This window comes from Pundamilia nyererei, unplaced genomic scaffold (assembly GCF_000239375.1).
Source record: "Pundamilia nyererei isolate P.nyererei 1_Seehausen unplaced genomic scaffold, PunNye1.0 scaffold00026, whole genome shotgun sequence".
Classification (NCBI taxonomy): Eukaryota; Metazoa; Chordata; class Actinopteri; order Cichliformes; family Cichlidae; genus Pundamilia; species Pundamilia nyererei.
In genome coordinates this window covers 3,774,711-3,795,071 of record NW_005187427.1, presented here as the reverse complement: position 1 = coordinate 3,795,071, position 20,361 = coordinate 3,774,711, and the positions used below count along the sequence as shown (strand labels likewise).

The 20,361-nt window shown below is 38.6% G+C and overlaps 2 protein-coding genes across 2 annotated transcripts; both read right to left on the bottom strand.

The window, feature by feature from the left end:
- Positions 1-2,290: 2,290 nt before the first annotated feature.
- On the bottom strand, positions 2,291-7,680 carry LOC102202270 (cytokine receptor common subunit gamma-like). Its single transcript, XM_005727808.1, has 8 exons — positions 7,581-7,680; positions 7,062-7,152; positions 6,268-6,434; positions 5,933-6,075; positions 5,672-5,837; positions 5,277-5,373; positions 3,667-3,727; positions 2,291-3,215 (listed from the first exon to the last, which is right to left on the bottom strand). Exons 1-8 carry the CDS (start codon positions 7,675-7,677, stop codon positions 2,973-2,975), a joined length of 1,065 nt encoding a protein of 354 aa, XP_005727865.1. The 5' UTR covers positions 7,678-7,680; the 3' UTR covers positions 2,291-2,972.
- Positions 7,681-15,335: 7,655 nt separating this feature from the next.
- LOC102201971 (cytokine receptor common subunit gamma-like) lies at positions 15,336-19,911 on the bottom strand. Its single transcript, XM_005727807.1, has 8 exons — positions 19,783-19,911; positions 19,337-19,427; positions 18,878-19,044; positions 18,512-18,654; positions 18,247-18,412; positions 17,861-17,954; positions 16,841-16,901; positions 15,336-16,332 (listed from the first exon to the last, which is right to left on the bottom strand). The coding sequence occupies exons 1-8, from the start codon at positions 19,847-19,849 to the stop codon at positions 16,075-16,077; spliced, it is 1,047 nt and encodes a 348-aa protein (XP_005727864.1). The 5' UTR covers positions 19,850-19,911; the 3' UTR covers positions 15,336-16,074.
- Positions 19,912-20,361: the final 450 nt, after the last annotated feature.

The window sequence follows — 20,361 nt, the reverse complement described above, 5'->3', positions numbered from 1 at the left end:
GCACTGACAGAGGCGAGGCTGCTGGACACTGGCGCCACCGGGCCCTCTGACCACCACCAGTAGGCGGTAGGTGAAGTGTCTTGCCCAAGGACACAACGACCGAGACTATCCGAGCCGGGACTCGAACCGGCAACCTTCCGATTACAAGGTGAACTCCCAACTCTTGAGCCACAATCGCCCATAAAGTCTAGAAGCCTGGACGGGAAAGAGTAAACAAAGATGGCGCATAGAAGCAGAACTGAGTCTTATGTGTGGAGGGACAGTAACTGTGTGTGTATATGTAAGCATTTAAACACTGCAGAGAGTACAAGTAACAGTATTTTGTGTAAGTCTGCCATTGTAGAAATTCATTTCACCGAAACAATAACGTGGCGCACAGTGTGACGTCAAAAAAGGCGCACACCTTTGACGCTGCGTTTTCTCCGTTTTCCTCGTCCACAGTAAATGCAAAAATGGACTTTTCGAAAATATCCACCCTGGCAGGCGTTTTTAAAAATCTCAGTTTTCAGTGACCGAAAACGCCGTTTACGTGTGGAAGAAAGGTGCAAACGCATAGAAAAATCTGCGTTTTCAAAAATACCCGGTACGTGTGGACGTAGCCTAAGATATCATGTTTTCAAATTGTCCAAATCTGCAGGCAATATTTGCTCTTCCCTACTTATTCTACAGTTTTAACAGTTTACATATGACAAAAACAGATTATTGAGCAAAGTATACATATGTAAGTTATATATTTCTACACTTTTTTCAGTAAGCTCAAAATGTGAATATTTATCAAAAATATAATAATATTTCCAAGGTCAGTTTTCAGAGTAGAATAAAAAAGCTATTGTAAGCTGCCCTGAAGCACAAAGACCTTTACTTATTTTTATTGTGGGTTTTCCTCCTGGTCATAGCTGCACTGCTTAACAATGTTCCCTCTAATTTTTCACATGTCTGAGCAAACGGACAAACTCCCTGAGCGATCCCTTGGACCACTGTGAGCGACATCAGACGTGTGCACTGTGGTCACGCCGGCATCAAATCCATCCAAGTTTCATGGTTTATTAAAATAATCAAATTACAGGGTTTACATTTATGTTAGACTACTTTTAATTAACTGCTTTAGCCCATTTACAATGGAAATGTAAAAAAATCTTGTTCATGACTTGTGTAGTATGTTAACACTTGGAAGTAAAAATAACTTGAACTCCAATTTCGAAAACACAACTTTCTTTCTTTTTTTTCTTTTTTTTTTTTATAAAGCTCTTACTTGTATTATGAGTCTGTGGTCTGGGAGAGAGTCCTGTAACTCTGTCTCCAAAATACAGTATATAAAGACCAATGCTGGGCAATTAATTATATAGTTACTTCTTCAAAAAAGTAACTCAGTTTGGCAAACAACAACGTTTTTGCAGCTATTTTTTAAATGCAGCCAAGGCGTTTTTAAATAAACATTTCAAACTATTTACAGAACAATCAGCTGTTCTGCATCAAATCTGATGCCACAAAAATTATTTGTGTCACTCCAAAAAATTATTTCTGTCCACTATGAGATAAAGGAGAACAACAGCCTGATACCTGCAGGCCTGATAACAGGTGATGTATCACTGCTGTAACACCTGTAACATTCAGCAGTCGCCTCATTGTTCTGACACACACAACAAAACTACTGACTACACTACACACTAACGACACAAGATTTGCGCTAAACGTTGCAAATCTCTCACATCTCAAAACACCGCCATCACTCCTAAAACTTCCCCCTTTCTTAACAACTAGATGCCACGTTGCCATATCATTTTTGATTGGTTGACAAGGTACTTTTTTGGACGAATAGGAAAGGCAGAGGGGAGTGGGGTTTGTTTTTGCTCACAGGTGGAGAGTGCTTTCGAGCCTTTTTTCTTATAAAACGCCGATTTAACCGTTTCTTCCTGCAGTAAATATAAACAATGACAGTATTCAGGAAGAAAACCAAACATTTCATATTTTTTTTATCACAACCCTGGTTTTATGTGGCCTATCAACACAATTTAAAAACTGCTATAAAGTCCCCAATTTTTCCGTCAATTGTTCCGTCTGTCCTGCTCACATCTCCAATAGTTGTACACCTTGTCATTAACGTGGCTTCTCTCCACATCAGCCACGCCCATTTGCTAGCTAAAACACCGGTGTCGGCACATAAGGACGCTGTCATAGCCTTTCAACCACGTTGATTGGCTGCGCATATACGCATTATTGGCTGGACTATGGGATAAGGTGGCATCGTTCCCATATCGTTCCCAGTCACTTACTGACTAACACTGCGAAACAGAATTGTTAAAGTATTAATTTTAATTTCAATTCAGGTTAGATTTCTTTTGTGCCCAACGCAGAATTTCTGTGCGCAGAGACCGTGCCAGCAGTGCGCAATTGCGCATGTGCGCAGCTTAGAGGGAACATTGCTGCTTAAGTTAAACTCCTTGCTTTTTTCTGAGTAAAGTTGGGCTTGTATGTATTAATATGTAATTACTTTCAGCCCAGCTTACAGGATACAATACTGCGTCTCTCCAAATTAACACTTTAACAATCGTTCTTGCTTTAAAAAGAAAACAAAAATTTAAAAAAAGATAAAAAAAAACCCATTTGAGGGATTGGATATGAGAACAGTTCCTGGTGCTCATTTCGGAAGTCAACAAAGGATTATACGTACGTCAAAGCCTCAATTAGTCAAATATTTAGAGTCTAAACAATGTTTTCAAGAGTAACCATAAATTACACAAGGATTTTAGAAACATATTAAAGTCTTTATGAACTTTATTAACTTCTAAAATTTTAATCGGATGCTTTGGTTTTACCTGTATAATAGGCGTTGTTCAAATTAAATTCCTGAACCAATTATTGGGGTTATTCTGATAGTAACTATTGGGCTACCATTTATTTGGTCAAATTAAGGTATCTCTTCCAATCAGGCAGGTTTGTTGATTCATGTTTGTGAAATCCAAACATGGCTCCTAAACAGAAGCCTTTTGCACCTCCTCAGATGAAACTGGGTTAGAGGGAAAGGGGGCGGACAGGTCTTCTGGATCGTGTTCGATGGAGCAGTTGGTTTGGTCGGTGGTGACAGAGCAGGTGGAGCCGTCGGAGCTCACCACATCAGACTGGGAGACATAGTTGTACTCACGCACAGGGCAGGCACGCTCGTTGTAGTCCGGTTTAAAATTGTCTTTCAGGCCTTTGGAGAACTGAAACCAATCCTTAAAAAAGAGAGAAAAAAAACCTCACTTGTAACGAATAATTGCTTCCCCAGATTTTGATGACCAAAATCACTCAAACACAAGAGTATTTCTATTTTTAGCCATTAAGTGGCACTATTGTCAGGCTTTTCGTCCAACTCTTGATCCAGAGATATTAAAATCTGTTAAACTGATTGCCTGAACATCTACAGACATTCAAGGTATCCAGAAGATGTAAACCAAGCTGTTCTTTAGTCCAATCAATGACATAAATCAACAGCTACTGAACTAATTGTCATGAATCTTGATGTAAGTGTTAAGATTAAAGCTACTAAAATCCATATAGAAGCTCATCTGCCATTTAATTCTTCCAGTAACTTCAATAGCTTTCCAAATTCATATTAACAACTATATAAAACCCTTGTAAGACTGGGAATTTCAGGGAGTGGACAGAACTCTGGATGCCACTGACCTCGATGTTATGCAGGAATGGAGATGGCTTGGGAACCACAGGGACGAGGATGATTCTGAGCCTGTATGGGAGGTAAGGAAATCTTTAGCATTCACATTATCATCAAACAGCAACAACTGCATTAGACTTTGTTGGTTTCAGAACTCCAACTGAGCGTGGCTGGCAGACAGCTTTTGACATTAAGGTCAGGATCATCCGATATAAAGGTGCAAAATGCTCCAGATCCAGTCCCCCCCATAGATGGATCAGATCTAGTTACATTGCTGATCTAAAATATTCTTTGAGTCTGCCGCTGTCCGTGTCACATATACTTCGGGAACTTTATGAATGAATGAAGTCAATTTGGAAAAGTTTCCAAAATGCACAGCGTGTAACACATTGCGTTATCTGTAAAGTCTGTTCTTTGATTGCTTTGCTGGTTAATTTGTTTCAGTGTTTCTGGAAGGAAACTTTGTAGGCTTAGCTTATTTCACAGGTGTGTTTAACGTCAAGCATTTTCCTTTTCGTATTATTTGAAGGTTATTTAAGGTCAGACTTTTATAGATCAAATAACTAATGTGTAATTTTGAAGAAAGTAAGAGTTTCAAAGCTAGACCTTGGTTATCAGCATCCATATTATAAAATTTAGCCACAGTAAAGTTCCCCGTGTTTGCATTTATTGTTGTGGGTATATATTGTTGTTAATTTGTTTAGAGAAGCAGTCATAGAGTTATAAAATACATCCAAATGATCTATGAGCTGATCCTAATACATCGTGGGATAACCAGGGGCGTGATGAAGGTGATTCAGGGTAGCAATTTATGATGAATGTATAGTGAATAATGTGTAATGGTTTGATGTCTGTACTGACAACTGAGAAAAATCTGGGTTACCATCAGCAATGGTAACAGTAATTAAAAAAGGAATGTTTGTAACTTTGCATGATTGCAGATCATTTAGAAGGGATCTTTGGTCACCAGAATTTAGTCTTGTAGGCGTCTCTGTGTACTGTGGTCTTCTGCCTTCAGAAATGTTGTGTGTTTCCTGGGTTGTGTGAGATCTGTCAGATGTTGTGCAATGGAAACTTTCCACAAGACAACAAGCCTTTGATACCATCTAAAAACGATCTTTAATCTTTTCTTTGGGTCACTCGTTTGCACTCGTTTTGGACAAGTGATCTGCATTTGTGTTTGGTTGATGGTTTTTTTGCAGCCTAGATTTTATACACTAGTGCACAGTGGATATATTAATTGTTAATTATTTGTTTACATTTGCTGTACTGATACAGTAAATCCGGGGTGTCAAACCTAAGGCTTGAGTGCCCGAATCGGCCAGGCAAAGGCTCCAATATGGCCCACTGGATGATTTTGAAAAATGTGAAAAAGGGCATAGATTTTTGACTTTTAACTGTGTTTTCACAAGTTCAAAACAGATAAAAGATAAATATTTAAATGACAGAAAAGTAAGTATAAAAGTGCGTAGGTATATATAAAAGTATACAAGTTAACAACAACTTTATGTGCTATTGTACACTGCAATTATAGTCTGTGGCTGTCACAAAATCACATGGTACACCACCTGGATCTGTGATCTGATCATAGAGCAATTATTTGAGTTATGGAAAAACCCACCTTTCATGGTGCAGTAATAGCATGGCCAGCAGGATGAAACTGATTGCACCCACCACATATATCACCGGCGTCCACGGAGACATCAAATCTTTAGAGTCTTTGAAGAAGAAAAAAGAAGGAAGTTATTTGTATGAATGCTTAATTCTAATGTTTTGTGCAGTGTGGAAGCAACATTAGAGCCACTTAAGTTTTAATAATTGTTTGAATCCCAGTTTGAAAGTTGTTGAATAAGAAACAAAATCTACCTATGATTTCTTTGCAGTGTTCAAACATTTTAACTGATCATTATTATTAGTGTTTTGTTGCAAAGCTAATTGTCCCCCCAAGATGACCCTATATTCACTGGCAGACATCGTTTCACCATGCCACTAAGAATATCTATGAAGTAGTTTTACATGTGCTGTTGTTGGATCCCCAGACCACAGGCTCACTCCAGTCACTCCAGAATATGGACTCTCCACAGGAATCATCTATTCTGTTCCGCACTTGCAGCTCATATCGGGAACTGCTTGAGGGCAAGTTGATGCAGTATTTCTGTATCCCGGCGCTAACTTTAGAGAACTGGAAAATCAGATGGAGTTGAGAAAACATTAGACTGGGAGAGAACAAAGAGAGATGAAAAAATAAATGAATTAAAAAAGATGAAAGAAACTTACATCCCAGTTATTGTTGTTTGTCCTGAATCGGACTTCACCCTCCACACAGTGTAAGGGAGCAGGAGAAGTGTGGTTCCAGTAAAACCACAGATTAAAGTCCGACCCATTCAGGACAGTCAGGTTGGTTGGTGGGTTTAACTTGACTGGAGAAGTATACAAATAGGCAATAACATGAGGAGGCATGCCAATTTACTTTTATGACAGAACACTAACAGCAATTTTCCTTTAAGTTACTGTGTAAAGTGTAAAAAACGTCCCATTAATTCTAATAATGATCCCTTCATTAATTGATTTATTGTTTTAAACTCAAAGTTAATACCAGGTTATATGCATACCTTGTTTTTTAAGCTCGTGACCCTTCTCAAAATTTTCGCTCCCATTTGTCAGTCGAGTTCGAAATGTTTTGAATCTATCTCTCGAATCTACCTGCTGGTTACATCCAATGTTCACGTTGTTCTCTGTCAAATAGTGGTTGCATATTTTCCATTGGTCATTGCCCAACCTGTAGATGAATCAAAAACATAACTATTCCAACAAAGAAAAGCATACAGACATATCATATTTAGATACAATCAATATGATCTTAAATATGATGTAATCTAGAGTTTAATACTTTATTAGTTCTAGTTCTAATTGCTCAACAGTCCAAACTATTTGCCATATTTCTCATTTCATGATGTTCTAAATGTTTTCAGTTGTTGAAAGGTCTGGACTGCAGGCAGGCCGCTTCAACACCCGGACTCTTCTACTATGAACTTCTTTCATGCCTAATAAATATTCCAGGTCTGTTACCCAAGTAGTTGATATTTTTCTTAATAATTTCTTAATATTTTCTTAAAATGAAACTTTTTTCTCAGTTTTTTCTATGGTCTATTGTGAATAAAATATAGTGCTTATGAGACCACTCTATTCTGCTTTTCTTTTCATGTCACATAGCATCCCAACATTTTTGGAATTGGGGTTGTAGTTCAGAAAAGGTAGAATAGGTAGAATGTCTTTTACTGTTAATGCTGAGAGTAAAATAGATTTTCATCACATCTTTCACTCAAGTACAACATTTAATTATAGTCTGATTAATTTTAGAAGACATTACAAAGATGTGTTGGTGCTATTATCAACAACTACGCACTTGCTGTAGAAGGTGTAGTTGACCTCAGGAGTCCCGGTCTTATTCCATTTGCAGGAAACATAATCTAGATTCACCACCAAGCAATCCACATCTGTTAAAAAACATGATAGATTTGAGATCAATGAAAGATAAAACCTAAAACGATGAATGATGGTTAGGCATATATATGAAACCTACACAAAGGGCAACAGACTGACAGTCATGCACTCAAAGACAAGGAAGTAAGAGCCCCATGCTCTGGAGGGGAAATTCTCACAAAACGCGCTTTAATAAAGGAAGGCTCTGCATTAACCTGAATTTAATTCATTTTGATAGTGTTCATTCATATCTCAAGGTACAAATAACTTCTCAAATATACATTGAATGATAGTGTTTGGGATATAAGTTAATATAATATAACAAAAGTAGAGCGATCGACTTTCAAAGATGTCGACACAGGTTTACGACACTTCCTACCGATGTTGCGAATGTCTTGTATTTTTTTTAAAAACGTATTCGATCATCTTCATATTCTCTTACCTTGTGATTTTTTGGCAAATACGTGTCCAGTCAGATAAAGAAGTAGAAGTAATCTTGTCGACATCATGGCGAATAGAAACAGGATGTAAACCCGCATCGACACTGAAATATCACCGTGTCTTGTGGGGTTTTTTTTTTCTTCTCTTCCTGTCAATGTATTGGTGCCTGTAGCACGGCTATGTCACTATATGGCAGATACACAGTCTTCATACTTTCATAGTTCATAAAGTTAATAGTTAATAAACTCTAGTTAAGAGGTTAAATCAAGTTTTTGGATGTCATGATTACTTAATGTATATAAGCTGTCTTAATCATTTTAGCAGGAGAAAGACAAAGTAGAGAGAAGGTAAAATCTCTGTTAATATTTTTGTTTTTTTAAGGGTGTCTTTTATATCACAGGTATTATCTGTTGGATGTAAATGCAATAGCTTCAACTCAAAGACATCTGATGTTTTTTACCACAATGAGACAAAAGTGAAAACAAACTCATTCTGGTCATTTAACACAGGTGTGACACTAAACTGTTGCAGTTTACTTTTATGTTCCTTCTTATTTGGACAAATCTGTCAATTACAAAAGAATATTAAAGAATCCCGACCCTTTTAACAGGTCAAATTAGCTGAATTACTACTCATCCGTAGCACGAGATGTCATAACATTCGATCAGTGTCACTTTCAGAGTTTTGTGGGTTTCCTGTCAGAGGAAACTGCTTTCAAAAATATAGACTGAAACTATGTACACTAGACTTGAAGTTGGACTTTTAATGTCCTGTAAAATAAGTACAACACACAGAGAAGGTTTTATGCAATCTTTATTGAATAGTTCAAGAAATAGTTCTGTTTTTAGTCAGCCAGTCTTACATTTTCTCTGCACTTCTACTATCATTTGCTGCCAAAGTGAGCTTAAGGTGGATCTTGTTGGTTTAGCTAAGATTTTCTTTACAGTCTACGAGTCCTGTATGTATTCTTTTCTGATGAAAGAGAAATGATGGACAAATCAGAATCACATTGTGAAATGTAGTGTCCATGTTCATGCACAGCATAAACATAAACAATTTTATAATTTTAACCTGTTTAATCAAATGAGTTAATTTCTTACATTCGTTTCATTAAACAGCAGCCGTCAACTTCCACATCTCAGATAAATATTTAAACTAACATTTGCTGTTTGAATCCACAGACAACAGTTAGCTCAGCTTAGTTCATTTACAGCAAACTGGATCGGGGGCTTTCTGTGTAAATTGCTGTGGTTTTTTTTACTGCCGTATTCTGTTTTTTGGAGAGGAAACGCAGCGTTTTTAAGAACTGTGCTATCTCTGTTCTAACCACAGTTATAATGAAGTACAAATGTTCAGATAAAATACTTACTTTAAACTCAACACACTCACACATAGCACCTTTCACTTGGTCGACGTCTGCGGGTTCACAAGTAGAGACCTTACAGTTCATTTTGACATTTTTTTGACAGCTGCAGCAGTGTGGCATTTACTGATTTGACTTTGTGTGTCTATGTCTGTGTGTCATAATGACACTATGTGGTTCTGTCTACACCTACTTTGACTGGAACTTATAACAAAGAGGAGTTTCAAGTTCTCTGGTCTATGTTTATATGTTGTCTATCAAAACAGTGACGTCACCAGTGTACTGGTGACAATGAGTCCATATTTCCTTATCTGACAGAAATATATGAACTTTCCTGTTATTTCTGACCGTATGTTAAATAAATGTCTATATCTAGATAAATACAAAAATGAAAGCTCAATTGACAAAACTAGTTTAGAAAATGATTTTAGACCCTTGTGATTCTTATATTTTGGCACCTGTGTGCAGACAAAATGTACGTGTCCAAACCAGCCTCCCCTCTCTGATAGTCTCCAAATATTTACTGTGCAACGATCAATAATTGCACAGTGTCATGCATTGCAAACTGCACATAGACAGCTTCACAGAATACAGGTAATGCCTCGTCATACAGTGCGTGTAGATATGTTTGATGACCAAAAAACAAATTAGGATCAATATATAGGACCATAAAAATACACACACACACACACACACACACACACACACACACACACACACACACACACACACACACACACACACACACATATATACATAGCTCAAACAAATAAACCGAACCCAAAAATAAGACACCCCAGATCTGAATTAATGAAATATTCTTATTAAATACTTTGTTCTTGACATAGCTGATTTTTTTGACAACAACATCATACAAAAATTATCAATGGAAATCAAATGTAGCTACCCATGGAGGTCTGGATTTAGATTCATACAAAATTAAAGTGGAAAAACAGACTACAGGCTGATCCAGCTTTGATGTAATGTCCTTAAAACACGTCAAAATGAGGCTCAGTAGTGTGTGTGGCCTCCATGTGCCTTTATGACCTCCCTACAATGCCTGGGCATGCTCCTGATGAGGTGGTGGATGGTCTCCCAAGGGATCTCCTTCCAGACCTGGACTAAAGCATCCGCCAACTCCTGGACAGTCTGTGGTGCAACGTGGCGTTTGTGGATGGAGCGAGACATGATGTTCCAGATGTGTTCAATTGGACTCAGGTCTGGGCCGGCCAGTTCATAGCCTCAGTGCCTTTGTCTTGCAGGAACTGCTGACACACTCCAGCCACATGAGGTCTAGCATTGTCTTGCATTAGGAGGAACCCAGGGCCAACCGCACCAGCATATGGTCTCACAAGGGGTCTGAGGATCTCATCTTGGTATCTGGCGAGCACATGGAGGGCTGTGCGCCCCCTTCCCAAACAAATGCCACCCCACACCCTTACTGACCCACTGCCAAACCGGTAATGCCGGAGGATGTTGCAGACAGCAAAACGTTCTCTATGGTTTCTCCAGACTCTGTCACATGTGCTCAGTGTGAACCTGCTTTCATCTGTGAAGAGCACAGGGTGCCAGTGGCAAAGTTGGCAATCTTAGTGTTCTCTGGCAAATGCCAAACGTCTTGCACGGTGTGGGGCTGTAAGCACAACCCCCACCTGTGGACGTCGGGCCCTTATGCCACTCTCATGGAGTCTGTTTCTGACTGTTTGAGCAGAGACATGCACATTTGTGGTCTGCTGGAGGTTACTTTGCAGGGCTCAGGCAGTGATTTCACAAAAGTGTGATTGACTTGGAGCTTCATTGTGTTGTTTATCTGTTCCCTTTATTTATTTATTTATTTATTTATTGAGCTGTGTATATAAAAACAGCCACATGGGTCAATACATAAGTGGGGCACAGAAAGGAATAGCCAGAGGAGCAAAACACCAGCTACTGGTAGACAGAGCAGTCACCTGAGACTGCAAGACTAAGATGACCAACCTGTGCACTGCTTGGATTGACTGCAAGAAGGCCTATGACTCGATGCCTCACACCTGGATCCTGCAATGCCTACAACTATACAAGATAAACAGGACCCTAAGAGAGTTTATCAGGAACTAAATGGGGATGTGGTGTAGAACACTAGAGATCAAATGGTAAATGGCCTGTATTTGTATAGCGCTTTACTAGTCCCTAAGGACCCCAAAGCGCTTTACACATTCAGTCATCCACCCATTCACACACACATTCACTCACTGGTGATGGCAAGCTACATTGTAGCCACAGCCACCCTGGGGCGCACTGACAACTACAAGCCCGTAGGCACAAGTCACCGTCAAGTGCGGGACCTACCAAGGAGATGTGCTGTCCCCACTGCTGTTCTGCATAGTCCTGAACCCCCTCAGTGAGATCGTTGACAGACTGGCTACAGATACCCACCAGAGAATGGAGCAATTGTCAATCACCTCCTCTACATGGATGACATCAAGCTGTATGCCAGGAGTCAACGAGACATTGATTCACTGATCCACACCACAGAATATACAGCAACAACATTGGAATGTCATTCGGATTGGAGAAGTGTAGTCGAATGGTAGCGAAGAGATGGAAGGTCATCAGAACTGAGGGGATCGAACTACCAGAAGGCAACCTTGCAGACATCGAAGACAGCTACAAGTACCTGGGGATCCCACAGGCAAACGGGAATTATGAAGAGGCAGCTAGCAAAGCTGCAATCACTAAGTTCCTGCAGAGGGTCAGGCAAATCCTGAGGAGTCAGTTGAACGGTAAGAACAAGATCCGAGCTATCAACACCTGTCCGTGATCAGGTACCCTGCTGAGATAATAAGCTGGCCAAAGGAGGAGCTCGAAGCCACTGACATCAAAACCAGAAAGCTCTTTGAGGGTTTCACCCCAAGTCCAGCACCAGCAGGCTATATGCTAAGTGGAAGGAAGGAGGGTGAGGACTGGTAAGTGTCAGCATCACAATCCAGGATGAGCCAACAAACATCCACGAATACATCAGGTGATGCAGAGCGTCAATGTAACAGTGGCCCCAGTGGTAACTGGAGTGCTATGTGAGTGGCTCCAGCAGATCCCAGAAACAACACTGGAGATCTCTGTCCCGAAGACCCCAGTCCTAGGAACAGCTAAGATACTGCGCAGGACCCTCAAGCTCCCAGGCATCTGAAACAGGACCTGTGCTTGAAGGATAAAGACCGCCGCTGGGGGCGAGAGTGGATTTTTTTTTTTTTTAGAAAATATGTCACTGTAATGTAGACCAGGGATTCCATCACCATTCCCTGTATTTTTATTAGTTTATGAGGGACTAGTATTTCAAAAGCTAGATAAAAAAGGAACACATGGTTTCACGATTTGTTATTAGGTTAATGGAGTTTGTTTTTTCCATTTCTTTTGTCACCCTCACACTCCAGATGCTCGCCTGAAGCAGGTAGAGTGTAAAAGGAAGCCAGTTGCTTTTAGAGTAGTTAGTTGGTGTGTGTTAGTGTCTTGCATCTAATAATAAACTCTACCATTTGATGGATACATTTTATTCCAGCCTCATGTCATTATTTTGAACCCATAAATGACCAGTGGCCAGTGCACGCAGATTTTGGGGACATTTCTTCTCCAAATTCACCGTACAGCTGCTCACTTTTGTTTTAGCATCAAGAGTCTGCACCATCTTGGAGATGTCCGCTGATTACTCAGCATTTCTTCACACCTAGCTATTATGATCTCGTCCCATTACAGAAGGAGGCATACTGTTCCAGATCATTTCCCCATAACTGATAACTAGAAACGAATACATAGGTGTAAATAGAGCTACAGAATAAATTAACTGGTAACCCGTATAAAACATATCCTCCGCTATCTGGAAATGTGGGACTATGGAACCAGTATTAAAATTTGACATTGAAAAGTCATCCAGAAAGACCACATTTGGACTATGGACGTCAACACTAGACAATCAGTAGACTTTAAAAAAAAAGGACTTCACCTTATGTTACATTAAAAAAAACAACACCATAATAGCTTACCAGGGCTTTTTTTTTCAGCAAACACAGGTCCGATAAGACAGAGAAGTAGAAGCAGTCTGGCTGGCATCATGGCGCACTAAAACAGGATTTTAACAGTAGAGGTTCAAGTTTACCTTTAACTGTTGCTGTTTGGTATGGAGGACCAGAAGAGCCACATGCATCAAAATCAAGAATTTTGTCCTTCAATAATGAATTGTGCCATAAAATATTCATAAGTAAATTAATTTTTTATTTATTTAATTGAAATATTACTAAAGTAATTTATTATTAAATAAACGAATTTAAAATAAAAAATATTTGTAAATCACTTTTTCACAGTTAATACTTCAAATTGATTTCGCAAAAAAGAATTGAACCCTTAATAAAAATGTAATTTAAAAATCATTTTCGAATTCCAAATAAAACAATAGATTTTTAAAACCTTTTTTAAAATGCAACTTTAAAAAGAGAAAGAAGTCGATGTATTCCCAAAAAGTTGATTCTCTTCATCTGTGGGAGAAACGTTTCTTCCCTCATCCAAGTGACTCAGCTTCACTCATCTCAGCTGATTCCCCAATCTTATAAATTGAACATTTGCACAATGACTGAAACTAGCACCATCGGGCTGTGTGTTGAGTTTCTTGACCATTCATCAACAACCACTAATCAAAGACTGTTGATCAATAGCCAGGAGTGCCATTCACAGAGAGTTGGGGAATGGCTGCAATCACAGCATTGTAAGATGGAGAAAGATGTACCCTTAGGCCCCACCCTTGATTCAGAGATGGTCTTTTCCTTTTCACATAACCCCCAACTCCCTGTGTTTTAATTATTTTAACAGAAGAAAAACAAAGTAGAGAGAACGTAACATCTGTGTTAACGTTTTTAATATTTTTAAGGGTTTTTTGTAAGGGTGTCTTTTATATTACGGGTATATCTGTTGGATCCAAATGCAATGCTTCAAGTCAAAGACATCTGATGTTTTTTATCACAATGAGACAAAGGTGAAAACAAACTCTCTTTTAGTACAGGTGTGACACTAAAAGGTTGCAGTTTACTTTGATGTTACTTCTTATTCTTCTTATTAAACTTCTTCTTATTTGGACAAGTCTGTCAATTATTTATGCAAAAGAATATTAAAGAATCCCGAGCTTTTTAACAGGTCAAATTACTACTCATCCGTAGATGACATCTCGTGCTATAGAGTTTTGTGGGTTTCCTGTCAGAGGAAACTGCTTTCAAAAATATAGACTGAAATGATGTACACTGACATTTGAAGTTGGACTTTTAATGTCCTGTAAAATAAGCATAGTACAACACACAGACAAGGTTTTATGCAATCTTTATTGAATAATTCGCTGGGCACGGAGTGCGAATCCAGTTTACTCCGTCTCCATCACAGACAATTAGACGTGGAAGTAGTGATGTTTTAGTTTTGTGAAAATGTAAAAAATGGGTTCTGTTACATTACCATTCAATTTGAGGGTTACAACAGATAATATAATATATTTATTGTTCTCACGTGGTATTGGACGGGATTATTTTAACAAAGGACATTTTGCCTGATAATTATTTTTATCCTCCTGTAACTTTACTGTGTAAAGAGCGAAAACCTCCAAAGTTGCAGGAGTAGTTAGTCGCTATAAAGTTGGTTTGGAAGCATATTTGGCGATGCTTCAACCTCTGCTTTGCGTTTGTGTGGGAGCCCTTTTAAAAAACCTTTTTTTTCTAATTCATACTGCTGTCCTCCTAGGGGGCACGCCCCCCGCTTTGGGAACCACTGCTTTAAACTCACACATAGCACCTTTCACTTGGTCAGTGTCTGCGAGTTCACAAGTAGACCCACGTCAGAGGCTTTACCATCGATTTTGACATTTGTTTGTCAGCTGCAGCAGTGTGGCACTTACTGATTTCACTTTGTGAGTCTATGTCTGTGTTTCAAAATTATAATATGTGGTTCTGTTTAGACCTACTTTGACTGGAACCTAACACAAAGAGGACTTTGAAGTGCTCTGGTCTGTGTTTATATGTCTGTCTATCAAAACAGTGACGTCGCCAGTGTACTTTCAGCACGGTACAATGAGTCCACATTTCCTTATCTGACAGAAATCTATGAACTTTCTGTTATTTCTGAACTTTTGTTAAGTAAATGGCTGCCAGATAAATACAAAAATGACAAAATTAGTTTGCAAAGGTATTTTAGACACTTGTGATTCTTCTTTGGGGACAGACAAAATGTACATGTTCAAAACAGCCTCCCCTCTCTGACTTTGTCTCCAAATATTAACTCTGCAACGATCAGTAATCGCACAGTGTCAAAGTGTATCATGCAATGCAAGCTTCAAGTACACAGCTTCACAGAATACAGGTAATGCCTTATTATAAAGTGTGTGTAAACATGTGTGATGTTTTATTTAAAAAACAAAAAAACAAAAACAAAACTAGCCAAAATCATGGGATTTATTATCCAACCTAACACATTAAAAGTCAATAAATACAATGCAATAATATACAACAACTTAAATAAGTGCTTGCGAATGAGCTAAAAGGTTTTCCAAGACCTTATGTAAAAAAGTAAAAAATAAAAATAATGGAAATGATTAACAGTAGAATGTGCTGCAGTTAAAATCACTGAAATACACCAAACAGAAGCATTTTTCACAATTTGTGCTCTTCTGGGGGAGTAGTGCAAACATCAGTTTGATTTTTGATATGCTGAGGAAATTCAAAAACTTACATCATGGAAGCAGAGAGCTGATCGCTGCACCCTGATTAATACTCAAGAATGCATATCATCTAAAGTATGTTTTCAAGAGTGTCAGCACTTTATACCACCTGTCTTAACAAAAAGGAAAAGCCTTTTATTAAGATGGAGTACTATGTATCTGTGAGGTTAAAGATTTCAAAGAAATATTAAGGTCAAGTTTATTAAACTATAATCTGTAGTCTGAGGTTTTATTTAAAAGGCTAAGCTCGGGTGTAACTGATTAAATACCTCCAGCAAATATTGGGTTTCTTCACACTGGGAATTGTTGTAAACCCTTCTAATAATCACTGTCACCAAGCAGGAGATGCATCAGTGTAACAAAGTCCCGATAGTTTGGCTCAGGCAAACCTAACCCTGGTTCACGACCTGCTTAGTCAGAAACCTGCAGCACCTCCTCAGATGGAACTTGGGAGCTGGAAGAGGACAAGGGGACGTACAGATCTTCTGGATCGTTCACATCGATGGACACAGAGCAGTGGGTTTGGTTGGTGCTGACAGAGGAGGTGGAGTCGTCAGAGTTCATGCTGTCAGACTGGGAGACGTAGTTGTACTCACGCACAGGGCAGACCTGCTCATTGTAGCTTGCTTTAAAATTGTCTTTCAGACCTTTGGAGAGCTGAAACCAGTCCTTAAAGAAGTGGGGAAAAAATCTTTACATTAATTTGACAAATAAATGCAACAAACTGGATTTTTGAGTTACAATTGTTTAATGGGTAACTCCTTCCCCAGAGCTCTACGCTGAAAAATCATTTGAACACAAGAGTATTTATATTTTTAGCCATTAAGTGGTGCTGTTCTCCGTCTACTGGTTCACCTCTTGATCTGGACAATTTAATGACTATTAAACTGCTGCCAGGACTTTTACAGACGTTTAAGGTTCCCAGAAGATGTGAACTAATGCTTTGGTGCTCTTTTCTACTAATACTGAATGGACTATCATGAATCGTGGCGTTATCATTAACATCAAAGCACTGTGATACCCAATACGGTCTCATACAGCCACTAACATGCATATTTATTACTCTTCATTTTATTCTTTTAGTATCTTAATTCGTTTTCTAGCTTTAGAAATCTAGTAAGAAATTTTGTGTGACTGGGAATTGGAAGGATAAGACTGACCTCTGGATGTTACTAACCTCAATGTCATGAAGAATCGGGGATGGTTTGGGAACTGCAGGGATCAGGATGATTTTGAGCCTGTATGGGAGGTAGGGACACTGTTACTCTCGGTTTTTCATAACAAGAATATTTGCATTCACTTTGTTCACGCTAACACCTCAGCACTGTAACTGAGTGGGGCTGAGCTTTCCGGATCAGGAATCCGAATGCATGATGCAGGACATCCAGTAAAAGTCAAATTTGCATTCAGAGTTCGTACATGGATTGGTAGCACACAGAACAAAAAACTCAGGCAAAGAGCAAAGAAAACAGATGACAAGAACTTAAAAGATCAATCAACAAAGAGCAAGCTGGGGCAAAATGCAAGAAGAGGGAAAATAATGCATTTGGGAAAGCTCGAAACACCAGTGTTTGGAAACCCTGACTACAGTAACAACCTGGAAACAATAAGCAGACTGGATACTTTAGCTGAGGTAAAACAGGAAAAAAACAGGAAGTTAAAACAACCAAGACACAAATAATTGGTGATGTATAGGATGGATAAGGGGGAAGTGTTGTTGTGACTAAGCTTATGTCAGCCAGCATCATCTGGGGGTTTTTAAGCCTCGGGCAGAAAAGCCTGTCTGCATGTCTTACAGGTGATAAACCACATTCCTCTCTAAGACGTGTGCCAGTGGTCCAGTGGTCCAGTGGTCCACTCACCAGAGGCCCACCAGCACTGTTTGTGTTGAACCCGTTTGGGACCTAACTGAAGGTAGAGGCTTACAAGTAGCCATGGCATGGCGACCCTAACCCTAGTTTTGGTGATTACTCAGTATCCTAAGTAAATTCCACAGAATTTGAAGATAAAAAAAATCTTGCGCAAACACTTTTTAAGGTCATGAACACAGTGGGCATTTGGGTTGCCGTCATATGCTGGTTCCAATTCTAATCTACGATCACAAAATCGCATGGCACACCTAAACTGACTTCGTGGCACATCAGTTGGATCTGTGATCTGATCACAGATCAATCATCTGATTTATGGAAGAACCCACCTTTCACGTTGCAGTAACATCACCACCAGCAGGATGAGGGTGATGGCACCCACCACATAGAGCAATGTCATCCACAGAGGCACTGAGTCAGAGTCTGTGAGGAAGAAAAAAGAAGAATATTATTTGTATAAATCTTTTAGCTCTAAATATTGGGGCACGCATTGTTAGGAAGCATAATTCTGAATTTTAACCAAGCATGTTGGGGTCAAACAGTAACTGAAATAAATCTAAAGTTCTATACGAACATAATTTTTTATTTCTGAAAACTACAGAAAATAAGTCAGCTATACATAAGAAAAAAACATCTGCCGTGTTTAAGCAGTCATTCAATTACATTTTTGGGGAAAAAACGACATCTTTTCTTCATAACATGTAGAATTTTTAACCTATGCTGCTGTTGGATCCCCAGAACACAGGTTCACTCCAATCACTCCAGAAGTCAGACGATCCACAGCCTTCATCTATTCTGTTCCGCACTTGCAGCTCATATCGGGAACTTCCCGAGGGCGAGTTGATGCAGTACTTCTGTATCTCGGGGCTAACTTTAGAGAACTAGAAAATCAGATGGATTTTAGAAAACACAAGAAGAGAGAACAAGAAGGGGCAAACAAAGCAATAAATTAAAAAGGATGAGAGAAACTCTTTTCCTACCCCCCAGTTATTGTTGTTTGTCCTGAAGCGGACCTCACTCTCCACACAATGTAGACGAGCAGGAGAAGTGTGGTTCCAGTAAAACCACAAGTTAAAGTCTGATCCATTGAGAACAGTCAGGTTGGTTGGTGGATTTAACTTGACTGAAAAGATACAGACGTGTATTAACATGAACAAACATGCCAGTATACATTATATTTTAAGGCCTCTTTCATGTCAGAATACCCACAATTTTCTTGGAAATTTTTTTTAGATTTAAGCAAAAGTGTAAATAAAAAAAATCCCAATAATTACACTAATTTTTCCATCATTATTTTATTTGTTATTTTAAATACAGTTATGTTCCAGGCCAGGGTAAATACATACCTCGGTTTTTAAGTCCATGTGTCTCCTTAAATCTATCCTTGCCATGTACCAGCCTGGTGTTAAAAGTCATGAATCTGTCGCCAGACTCACATGGCTGGATGCATCCAATGTTCATGTTGTTCTCTGTCAAATACTGTGGGCAGCTTTTTTCTTTCTTATTGAAGAAACTGTGTAGAAATAATAATAAAAAACAATCACGCAAAGTACTGAGCCATATCTACTTTAGTATTCATCATGACCAAATATGTTCATATATGTTCATCATTTATTCAAAAATGTGTTGTTGTTGTTTTATTTGTTAGGGCCTAGCAATTAAATATGTTTAACTGTTAAGTTTATCAGAAAAATAGAAGAATTTTCATTACATCTTCCACTGAAGCACAACCAGCCTAATTCTAATCTGATGAATTCAGAAGACATCACTGAGATGTCCCACTGCTGTTATCAGCGGTTACCCACCTACTATAGAAGGTGTAGTTGACCTTTGGTGTCCCCTTCTTATTCCAGGTACAGGAAACATTTTTCAAATTGATAATCAAGCAATCCACATCTGTTAAAAATATGACCAATTTGAGAAAATGATTTTCAGAAACTGATAATGGTTAGACATATAAATTCTACATAACAGTAGAGTCATACACCCATGACCTTAAACTGATTTTAATTAATTTAGATAGCAATTATTTTTATATCAAGGTACAACAACTCAGGTCCTTTCTTCATAACTGATTCGCTGTTTTAAGGAAGCTGATCAAATACATATTGAATGCTAGCAGGCGATAATATATGTAGATCTGCCAAAAACAGACTCACTGACTATTCAGACACTTGTATTCAACCTAAAAAATTATGTCATCAGTCGACTATAATTTGTAATAACTTCGATCTTGTGTAATTGATCTTACCAGGGGCTTCTGTGGCAAACACAGGTCCGATCAGACAGAGAAGTAGAAGCAGTCTCGTCGGCATCATGGCGCACTAAAACAGGATGTTAAGAGTACTTTTGCAACGTTACAACTCTGACTGTTGCTGTTTGTCTGACGTAACTGAGCCGACTTTTGCGGTGTTGTTTCTCATCAGTTCCTGTAGTTAGACCAAACACTGCGATGATTTATCACTTCCTTGTAACATAATTAAAGTTGACCTCAGACAAACAGGAACAACAATATTCAGAAACTAAAATATATTGTAGGCCTGTTGTATGTAACCTACACTTACAAAAAAATAAATGAATAAATAAAATAGTAACCTATAATTCAATAATTAAATATGAATCAAGTTTTGGCTATTGTTTGTAATAGCCATCTATTATCTATCTTAGCCTTTTAACAGAAATAAAGACCAAGTAGCGACAAGACTTGTGTCTTGCAGGTGTTGTCTGAAAAATGTCCAAACAAAGGCAAAAAAAGTTACAGAACAAAGTTATCTAGTACGTGTCTCAAACTACATGAAAAACACATTTCTGACCGACTCTGTGGTGACAT

Coding starts and splice junctions, on each gene's coding strand:
- LOC102202270 (XM_005727808.1), bottom strand. CDS start 7,677: ATGCGGGTTTACATCCTGTTTCTATTCGCCATGATGTCGACAAGATTA. Junction 7,153..7,580: donor ATTTGCCAAAAAATCACAAG/GTAAGAGAATAT, acceptor GTTTTTTAACAG/ATGTGGATTGCTTGGTGGTG. Junction 6,435..7,061: donor AACTACACCTTCTACAGCAA/GTGCGTAGTTGT, acceptor ATTCATCTACAG/GTTGGGCAATGACCAATGGA.
- LOC102201971 (XM_005727807.1), bottom strand. CDS start 19,849: ATGATGCCGACGAGACTGCTTCTACTTCTCTGTCTGATCGGACCTGTG. Junction 19,428..19,782: donor GTTTGCCACAGAAGCCCCTG/GTAAGATCAATT, acceptor TATTTTTAACAG/ATGTGGATTGCTTGATTATC. Junction 16,333..16,840: donor CGATTCTTCATGACATTGAG/GTTAGTAACATC, acceptor CACTTCTTTAAG/GACTGGTTTCAGCTCTCCAA.